This window comes from Suillus clintonianus, assembly GCF_016758775.1.
Source record: "Suillus clintonianus strain FC179 chromosome Unknown DEU56scaffold_58, whole genome shotgun sequence".
In the NCBI taxonomy this organism is placed as follows: Eukaryota; Fungi; Basidiomycota; class Agaricomycetes; order Boletales; family Suillaceae; genus Suillus; species Suillus clintonianus.
Window position 1 is genome coordinate 105,178 of NW_024539282.1, and position 9,053 is coordinate 114,230.

Consider the following 9,053-nt stretch of genomic DNA (forward strand, 5'->3'; position numbering starts at 1 on the left):
AACACTAAAACTTTTTGGGACATCATGCATCATCATCTACAGCTGTTCCATAGCTTTATTTGCATGCACATGGACTGGAATCCACACAAACGTTCTGGGAATGAACGAGGGCAAAGTTGACCTTTTGTCGTTTATTCATCACAGTTATGGCGCTGGTCGTCCCATAACTGATATTACCTGGGCTGTGCGACAGGTTTCGGTGCACATGCAGTTGCCAGTGCAAAGGACTTCAACGATGCCTTTGATACACTACCTGCCCAAGCCTAGTGCGACCATCGAGGTATATCAGCGATCGTGTCTACAATGCTTAGTGATATTCCAGAAGCATGTGGACGTCCGAGCGCTCCCAAACCTGCAGAGGTTAGTGCTTCACCCGGTCACATAGAGACTAATATGCAACAGTTGCCTTCACGGGATGGCTAGTAATCCGTGGATTCATCGCGTGGATGGTTGGATTCATACTCTGCAAATGGCAAGACACGAACCATCCTTGCATCTGATGAACTCCTGGGTTTTGGTCGTGAGAGACCCGTGGACATGCCTATTATCGCGGGGAGGAGAGATAGAAGATCGAAGCAAGGATATTCCTGTTAATATGGCTCTGATTAGCCGGCGTTCTGGTGAGGTAAGTCCATCACTCTAAATCAGGCTGTCTGTGACGTCTCAACAATCCCTTTACCAGTCTCATCGGTATTGGGGTCGGTATTTCCCCTTGTGCTGCTCGTTCTCGCTGTGTTCCATCTCTAGGTGGCTATAATCAGTATCGTGGTCAGAACATACTTCTCATTGGAGGGTTGGTGTTTGGAGGGATACATTGTATGGACTGGAATAATTTTTTTCGGAGCAGACACGTGGCGTGCGGTTTCCCTTTGGATAGCATGTGTGTAGCTCTTTAATGTATATTGCCGCACTTGTTACACTCGTTGTACTCACCATGCTTGGCTTGCGATCGCTGCCTCTTAGCGTATATGACATAGTAGTTTAGACCAAGTTCATTCCACATTTGTAGTTTCCCTACATCGCCGTAACGCAGTATGATAACTTTCCTCAATGAGCTTGATGATCCTATGAAAGACTGCCACACGAGGATGAGTGAATTGTTTCCATTGAATTGAGACTACGACAGTATCATGCCTTCAGTGTCAGACGAAAGTAAGTTCTTTACTGTGTCGACATTGTTATGAATAGTTCATACATTGCTACGGAAGGCCTTGTGCATGTTGATCATTTAGGAAAACCAATTTTTGGACCCTCTACCTCGGCCAGAGCCCCTATTATCAGATGCACCACCACCACCCATGCGCCGCTGGTCGTATTCACTTTCAGAACTTCAGTGGTGATGTTTACCATGCATAAATCCATGCATCCACATACCTTGTTGTAGACGGAGGCGCAGGAGAAAAAATTCTAGGGTAGTGTTGCCTTAGCATTCTTTCATGGAGTTTGATCAGGATGTCAACCCCATGTGGGAGGTCAGCACCACCTATCCTTTTAATGAATGTCGGAAAGTCCTTCATGACAGTCGCGCTAGTGATGAGCTGGAATAAACTCTCAACCTCCATCTCAAGAATGGGAGGAAACCTCGGACGACAGGTCGGTATCCCAATGGTATCAAATATGTGTAGCGAAACTGACCTGGATGTGAGAGACAGAGAAAGTTCTTGCAGGATATTGTGCTCAGTCAGACTAGATTTTATCGCGGCCAACGCTTTGTCCCGCAATACGTCCTGATCTATCTAGTACAATCACGAGTATCAATTCACAATTTCACATAGATAGCATCGAAGATTACGCAAGGGTCGAGACTCACTTTGCATGCCAGGCGATACATAGACTTCGGAGAGCATGGTGGGGGCTTACCGAGACCCAACTGTGTCGCTGTCTGACTTCCTTGCGATCGCAAAGGTGCAAACACGATCTCGTCAGTGTACAGATAGTACAACAAAGCCTGCCATCTACGTCGAGTTAATAAGCAAGAAAACCGAGTGTTAGACTAGAAAACCGCACGTGTTGAATGCAGTATCTGTTACAAGTATTTTTCGGTTCGGAGACGTGCGGTACACCCCCTTGGTACCATCATTCTTGATCAATGGTGTTGTTCCCGCAGAGACATTCGCTTGAAGTTCGAGCCTTTCATCTTCAAACATAAGATGATCCCATGCCAGTGTCAGGATGGGTGAAACCACCTACTATCTTGTACTGTTTCGTTTGTTTCATCCTCCTCCTCTTCATCTTCATCTTCATCGAGGTCACTATCGGATGCATAGCCATAATCATCGAGAGAAAGAATTTCCTCAGATGCTGGATGATGTTCGAGTGGAACTTCGATCAAGGCAGGATCCTTGAGCGTTTTTTCGGAGAGTACTGGAAGTATTTGCTGAGCTTGACTGAGCAGTAACAGATATGCAAGGACTCACAGCTATTGAAGTACTTCAAATCCGCGGTGAGGCCTTCATCGTTGGCAAACAGCGATCTGATCTTAGCAGCAACTCTGATGTTCCCATGCTTTGATCGAGCAGAGAACAGGTAAAATTGGGTGTCAAGGAGTTCCCCCAAAAGCGATTTCCTCAAGAGAGTGCTAACCCGCGCCTGGTTGATCGGCATTGTGTATGTGGGTGGTGGGTATGTGGAAGTGTATGCTGAGCGGGGAAATTTGATGGTTTATATACTGCAGAATCGGAGAAGCACCTGATCATGAATCATTTGAATTGATAAGGCCTTCCCAGCGTGTTGTTGTATGTAATCGATGATTCCTGCTTCGACAGCAGTGTGGCCTTCAGAATCACGTCACGAGGACAGGAGCAATGAACATCTCTACTGAGGTCACTACCAGAACTCCATCCGCAAGATCTGGGGTAGAGATACGAGATCCAGACGAAGATATGAGAGCTTTGGGAGGGGCGTCTTGATTGATCAAAGAGTGCATATCGACCGATTCTTTATGCCATATATAGAGAAACAACATTGTTGTGTCCCTAGGCCTATCGATCGCAATATCAAATGAAGACCGACTTGTGTCATCAGCACGTTGGTGTGTTTCTACCATTACATGAAAACCTACATTACCAAAATTCATAGTCCTCTTCCATGTCTCCGTCAGTGTCCTCGTAAATATCCACATCCACGCCATCGTCAACGTCATTGTTGTCGCCGTCCACCTCTCCGGATAGAGGCTGTGGAATAGTTTTATAGAAGGACATCGATGGATCTGCGATTGCATCAGTAACGAAAGAGAACATGATCGGTTTGTGCCCACTCTCGTAAGAAAAATCGGATTCTTGGGTATTCTCAATAGCTAGTGTATAAATTTCCATCTCGGCTGTGGCACGGCGCATCTTTGCTCGCAAGGTGAGCAAATCCAGCGCCAGAATGTGCACATAAGCGTTGTCACATGTATTACGCATTGACTTGGCCATCAGCTCCGCTTGACATGTCAGTTCTGTGTGGAATGCCTCGTAAAAGGCTTCTTGGACGCTAGTGGTGACCCACGTGCTCATGAGGGGTAACGTGGGGCTGATCCACTGTAGAGAGATGGTCAGCGCAGTCAAGCAGATTATTGCAGCACTGACGTTCAAGTTGGCGGTTCCTGGTTCCCCTCCTGGCGCTCCTGAAGGGGTAGGGCCGTCCAGAGGTGAGGGTTCATCAATCGAAAACCCTGCAGTCGGGATGAGGCCGTCGTTCCCCGTCGTCAAAGCTTCGTACTTCTCTCGCGTGGCTATCGAACAGGCCAAAGGCGCACAGGGCACAAGTGCATGGGCCAAAGGTTCAGCCGCCCTAATCAACATTGCTGAGGGAGTTTTGGTCTCGTGCATGGGTAGAGGGTTCATACGTGCTGATGCTACAGAATAAGAGGGTTCAGACCACACATCTGCATCACAAAGTAAGAGAAGCTTACGCGTCCGGTATTGCTCCAAACGTTCGATAGCCTTGCTGTACAAAGATACCTCCATCTGACATCGTTTCCTCCTCTCTTCTATGAGAATTCGCTCCACAATTGCATGACTTTCGTCATCTCCACCAGTACAAGATCGTTGGTGCGATCGCAATCTTTCATCCTGCTTCACTTCTATACTGCGTTCCCCGACTATTTCCCAAAGATCATCAGGATAGACCCGATCTTTGAGCAAAAACGACAAGACGTATAATTCGGTCTGGAGCTACATGAAATAAAGGTTAGGATAAACAAAGATGCGAAATTATCGGCTGACCTTCTGGTCTACTATTAGTCCTATATAGTTGTCTAGTAATTTATTGCCCAACACGTGCGATATTTGAACGATGTCAATGCGAGCAGCTGAGAAATCGAGCATTGCGGGTGAAAGATGGTATGGCATCTTGTATGAATGACGTACTGTAGGGTGGTGCACAAGCGCGAACCTGTTGGATCTATGAGTGCGTGTACTATTTGTAGCATACCTCAGACTGAGCTCCAACTGGTGGAGAGTGAGATCCAGATCTGGTGAGAATACTTCCAATAAGAATATTCGCAGCGGCTCTAGTTTTCCTAGAGAAACCTAGTTTGGAAAGCAGGATGGGTTTCATCTGTCAGTATTAGAGCGCAAGCTGGCCGTCATGGACATCAAGAGCCGCATCACAAAATAAACTGCTGGTGACCATCATGTGCATCCACAAAACGAATATTTACTGACCATCGCAAGTGACAAAATGGCCAGGAGCTACATTCGGCGCAACACCTAAGTCAAACGGTATTGGACGATGATGTTGAAATGCAGCGTCGATACGACTCAGTGATATTCGGATCATCGACGACCAGATTGAGTGTTGTGCGTGTCATGTGCATGGGCATCTAGCGTGATCAAGAAATTATGATATATGCCGGAGATTTGCGAATGGACAGGTGTCACTTACTTTCCTACAGGTACATTTGAGTCGGATAGAGCAGGAGATATACATGGTTTTACTCTTGAAAGCCTCATCATCCACACCTTTGTGATTTCTTCGCTACCCTTGTGTGCGGGCTCAGTGACTCTTTTTGGCAACACGATAGCACCGTCTGCAATGTTTACCGACATCTACACAACCAATCTTATGCAGGACGCCGCTTGAATGACGCATGGACTCCCTCAAGTTCGGTGAGCCAAAGAAAGTGAGTGACGGTCGGCGAAAAGTCATTGGATTGCACGTTCCCGAATGCGGAGCAGGGAAGAGAGGTGTGGGATTCATGTGCCAGGTTAAAATTGCTGTGATTGCACACATGATGGCTAGATGGGAAACTCCCGAGACACAAATGAGCTGTAGGGGTGCTAGGGAGAATATCTAATCAACAAAACTGAAGAAACATGGTAATGCGACCCGTAAAGACCTGGAACATGTCACCCTCGCTATACACCCATCTGTAACTTGCTCCTGACGTTGAAGAAAATACATTCGGATACGGCATTCATGGAAAGTGCCGCGCCTGTCAGCCATGTTGATGACGGTCAACAATGTTCATCCGGTCAGATCAGATCGGAATGAACAGAGTAAAATAGCCTTGGATATTATTGAGAGTGAGTTGTGAAGACGCCTCAAGGACTTGACAAGCTTGTGGAACGCACAAACACATGAGCAAGAGTTAAGCAGCAGGATACAAGGAACTGCCGTCTTCCTTCGTATAAGGCCTGCCTAGGGTGACTAGGCAAACAGTGAGCGCTGAGCCATAGAATGAGAAGTCGGAATGCGTACCTATCGAGAAGGAGGTATTATTGGTTGCATGGACAGCTTTGCTGGACTCATGTGTCGAGAGCAAGTCACGAGGCGGTTGTATTTCTGAAAATACTTGTCACGGTGACTGGTCAACGTAATTTCTCAACATTTTTACCAAACAAGGGACCCCAAAAGCTACGACGGATACCTGAAGCTAAAATTGTGATCAGTCCTTCCTATGTACCTCACATACGATGGCCTAGTCATGAGTGTAATCTACAATGTCGGCGACTTGGCGAGAGTTGTAATGGTTGAACTTGGTGGGGATGACGGCTGCGTCCGAAACCCCGCATTAAACCCCGCCCTGCATTGATTGCTCGTATATCAACTTCCCAATAGGCTGCATGTCCTCACCGAAATCGATCTCCCCTGCGAACTCGCCCCACAATAATAACATTCGCAATAAAGCCATCAGTGCACGTGATCGCTTGATCAGAGCGTTGACAGATTTCACCAATTCAGCTCGACCCAATCATCAATGGCAGCACATCTCATTCAGTAGCAATCTGTCAGTTGCTTAATGTATTCCCGTCTGCTGATACATGCCTCAAAATGAAAATGCTTTTAGCATACAATGGATAATCTTGTTGCGGCATGCCTGGAGGATCTGTGCCCATAAAATTTTCGATCCGTCGAAAGCGGCTGTCCCACGTTGGGATTCCGCGTTGAACGCCTTACTGATATGAGGTGTATTTATTGTCCAAGTCCAGGGAACATCCACATAAGGTTTTCGTACGGGAAGGATGATACCTCTGTGTTTCACAGCAAAGACGCCAAAAGTGCTTGCCAATGCCTATGACCCTGAACACAGCGAACTGCCCGACACCACTGTCTTACTTTCGAACGTGCCACTTCAACGACGCCTGAAGGAGCGTCATGTTGTCATGATCAGGCGAGTTTTCATGTCTTGAACATGCACATACATCTCATGGTTCTTATCTTCAGCATTGGAGGCGTCATTGGTACGGGCTTGTTCCTAGGCACTGCGACGGCATTGATGGAGGGTGGTCCTATGGGACTTCTACTCGGGTATACGTTCATGGGTACAATGTGCTACTGCGTGATGGTGAGCTTATCTTGGGTTCGCTGCTGTGTTTTGGTATCCTAGATACATAAACAGATAACTGTCGGGGAAATGATCGCTCTCCTTCCCATTCCAGGCGGTCATATCAGACTCGCGGAAAGATTTGTCGATCCAGCCTTCTCCTTTGCGATGGGTTGGAATTGCTGGTACTGTTGGACGGTAAGATGTCGCATTGCTGTGAATGACTCAAAGATATTTATGGCGTAATTTCACATCAGTTTACGATACCTGGTAAGTACAACCATGCTTTGAAGTCCGTTCGGCTTACACCTATTTTACGCTCGGTGAAGCTGAGTTATCAGCTGCCGCTACTCTCATCGACTATTGGAATCCTGGAGTAAACAATGCTGTGTGGATCACGATGTGTTTGGTTATTGCCGTTGGAATCAATCTTTTTGGCGTTGGTTTGTTCCTTGCTTCAATGAATGTTAATCGGAAATGTTGACATGATATTCAGGGACCTATGGAGAAATGGAGTTCATATTTGCGTGAGCAACCATTTTTGCCCCATGTCAGGATAGACTTGACGTCGACCAGGTCCATCAAAGTCGTCACGATAACAGGGCTTCTTATACTTGGCATTGTGCTAGACCTGGGGGGTGGCCCAAGTCATGATCGTATTGGGTTTCGATACTGGAAAAATCCCGGACCGTTTGTACAGTTCGATGGCATAGCTGGAGCTACAGGGCAGTTTCTAGGGTTTGTCCGTGTACTCATCCAAGCTGCCTTTTCTTTTATTGGAACCGAGGTCGTCACTGTAGGTGGGCTTTCCCTGTCGCTGACATGAATATTTTATTATTGCTACGATCTTAGATGGCAGCGGCAGAGATGAAAAACCCTCGATACGCCATGCCGCGGGCGATACGGACAGTGTGCATCCGAATTCTCCTATTTTACATTGGGGGCGTTTTTGTCATTGGGTTGCTCGTCCCTTCGAACAACCCTCTTTTAAGTCTCTACTCTTCCAACATCTCCTCATCTCCGTTCGTGATTGCTATCAACCAGGCTGGAATTAAATATCTACCTTCGGTACGTCTCTTCAGGTGTCTCGTTACTCTTGTCAATAATATCCAGGCCAGATCTTGAACGCAGTTATCTTAACTTCTGCTTGGTCCGCCTCTTCAAGCGACTTATATTTGTCATCGAGGGGATTATGTACGTGCAGAAATGCACAATCTTGCGTGTTCTTACTTTCAATTCACAGATGGCCTTGCTGCTGCTGGGAATGCCCCCAAGTTTTTCATGCGCACATCCCGTTCGGGCCATCCATATGTAGCCGTCATTTTTTGCTCCTTGTTTTCCCTTTTGTCATACATGGTTGTGAACACCAGCTCCGGCATTGTTTTTACCTGGTTTTCGAACATGACCGCTACCGCAGGACTCTTGGCGTGGTTCTGTATCGGGGTGACCTACATCCGGTTCCGTCGGGGATTACTGGCACAAGGGTATGACAGGAAACGTTTACCATACGCCTCGAGACTCCAGCCATATGCATCGTGGTGGGTGATTGCTTCGTCACTGGTAACTCTCCTGGTAAGTGCACATTTATTGCGCCGCTGCTGTTATCCTAAAATCCTTCATCATGCTTTTAGTTCAGCGGATGGCAAGTCTTTTTGAAAGCCAATTGGTCCAATGCGACGTTTGTGACGACATATTTGCCTGTCATACTGTTCCCGGTGCTGTATGCGACTGCGAAATGTGTGATGCGGGTACCCCTGGTGAAACCGAGCGAGATGGATTTCAAGTCCGGGACAGAGGACATAGAGACTGAGAGGTATGTAATATCTTCTATTTTTTTCCCTGTGACTGGTGATCATCTTTCCAGATCCAAAGAACACTCACCAAGAAATTGGGGAGAGGCGGTCTGGATGAGCTTGGTGTGTGCTTTTTTTCCCATTTGAGTTGAGTTCTTATCGCTGGAACATTGCAGACGTGATGAACGTTCACGCGTTCATATCTTTTTTCGCGGACACGGTGGTGTACAATGTGCAACTAGCGATACGGTAGTCAAGTTCATTATTTGTCGCGCATAGATGCATGGCTGCTGACCGATAGTATTTTTTGTTTCTGACAATTAGTTCCATAGATAAGGATGCAGTGCACAGGTCAGGCCCGACTTGTACTGATGGAAACCCGCTCACTCGCAGGGCTTCTTTTGCAAATGATACGCACGAACAGCCTCATGAGGCGTTTAACGCTGTGAAACAGGATACAAAAAGCCCCCTATTAAATTCGTTGAAGCAAGTTCACCTCGACCATGCCG

At 46.9% G+C, this 9,053-nt stretch overlaps 3 protein-coding genes across 3 annotated transcripts; 1 reads left to right on the forward strand and 2 right to left on the reverse strand.

Moving 5' to 3' along the window:
* Positions 1 to 1,209: 1,209 nt before the first annotated feature.
* Positions 1,210 to 2,756, reverse strand: DEU56DRAFT_982055 (uncharacterized protein). Its single transcript, XM_041359874.1, has 6 exons — positions 2,418 to 2,756; positions 2,191 to 2,364; positions 2,008 to 2,137; positions 1,811 to 1,955; positions 1,375 to 1,736; positions 1,210 to 1,319 (listed from the first exon to the last, which is right to left on the reverse strand). Exons 1-6 carry the CDS (start codon positions 2,602 to 2,604, stop codon positions 1,229 to 1,231), a joined length of 1,089 nt encoding a protein of 362 aa, XP_041206348.1. The 5' UTR covers positions 2,605 to 2,756; the 3' UTR covers positions 1,210 to 1,228.
* A 267-nt stretch (positions 2,757 to 3,023) lies between these two features.
* On the reverse strand, positions 3,024 to 4,644 carry DEU56DRAFT_465360 (uncharacterized protein). Its single transcript, XM_041346357.1, has 5 exons — positions 4,209 to 4,644; positions 3,896 to 4,157; positions 3,570 to 3,838; positions 3,257 to 3,521; positions 3,024 to 3,208 (listed from the first exon to the last, which is right to left on the reverse strand). The coding sequence occupies exons 1-5, from the start codon at positions 4,332 to 4,334 to the stop codon at positions 3,063 to 3,065; spliced, it is 1,068 nt and encodes a 355-aa protein (XP_041206349.1). The 5' UTR covers positions 4,335 to 4,644; the 3' UTR covers positions 3,024 to 3,062.
* A 1,410-nt stretch (positions 4,645 to 6,054) lies between these two features.
* Positions 6,055 to 8,940, forward strand: DEU56DRAFT_815294 (amino acid permease). The gene is made up of 15 exons (XM_041353771.1): positions 6,055 to 6,214; positions 6,275 to 6,598; positions 6,652 to 6,772; positions 6,827 to 6,949; positions 7,009 to 7,021; positions 7,081 to 7,194; positions 7,248 to 7,278; positions 7,328 to 7,547; positions 7,604 to 7,819; positions 7,870 to 7,945; positions 7,995 to 8,323; positions 8,383 to 8,564; positions 8,616 to 8,667; positions 8,721 to 8,793; positions 8,869 to 8,940. The coding sequence occupies exons 2-14, from the start codon at positions 6,450 to 6,452 to the stop codon at positions 8,724 to 8,726; spliced, it is 1,632 nt and encodes a 543-aa protein (XP_041206350.1). The 5' UTR covers positions 6,055 to 6,214; positions 6,275 to 6,449; the 3' UTR covers positions 8,727 to 8,793; positions 8,869 to 8,940.
* Positions 8,941 to 9,053: the final 113 nt, after the last annotated feature.

Bases quoted from the DNA above. Each gene is read 5' to 3' on its own strand.
- DEU56DRAFT_982055 (XM_041359874.1), bottom strand. From the start codon at position 2,604: ATGCCGATCAACCAGGCGCGGGTTAGCACTCTCTTGAGGAAATCGCTT. The intron at 2,365-2,417 runs GTGAGTCCTTGC...AAATACTTCCAG, and splicing joins TTTGAAGTACTTCAATAGCT to TACTCTCCGAAAAAACGCTC. The intron at 1,320-1,374 runs GTATGTGGATGC...AAGTTCTGAAAG, and splicing joins GCGCCTCCGTCTACAACAAG to TGAATACGACCAGCGGCGCA.
- DEU56DRAFT_465360 (XM_041346357.1), bottom strand. From the start codon at position 4,334: ATGCCATACCATCTTTCACCCGCAATGCTCGATTTCTCAGCTGCTCGC. The intron at 3,522-3,569 runs GTCAGTGCTGCA...ATCTCTCTACAG, and splicing joins CAGGAACCGCCAACTTGAAC to TGGATCAGCCCCACGTTACC. The intron at 3,209-3,256 runs GTGGGCACAAAC...ATGCAATCGCAG, and splicing joins ATCCGATTTTTCTTACGAGA to ATCCATCGATGTCCTTCTAT.
- DEU56DRAFT_815294 (XM_041353771.1), top strand. From the start codon at position 6,450: ATGATACCTCTGTGTTTCACAGCAAAGACGCCAAAAGTGCTTGCCAAT. The intron at 8,324-8,382 runs GTAAGTGCACAT...TCATGCTTTTAG, and splicing joins CGTCACTGGTAACTCTCCTG to TTCAGCGGATGGCAAGTCTT. The intron at 8,565-8,615 runs GTATGTAATATC...TCATCTTTCCAG, and splicing joins GAGGACATAGAGACTGAGAG to ATCCAAAGAACACTCACCAA.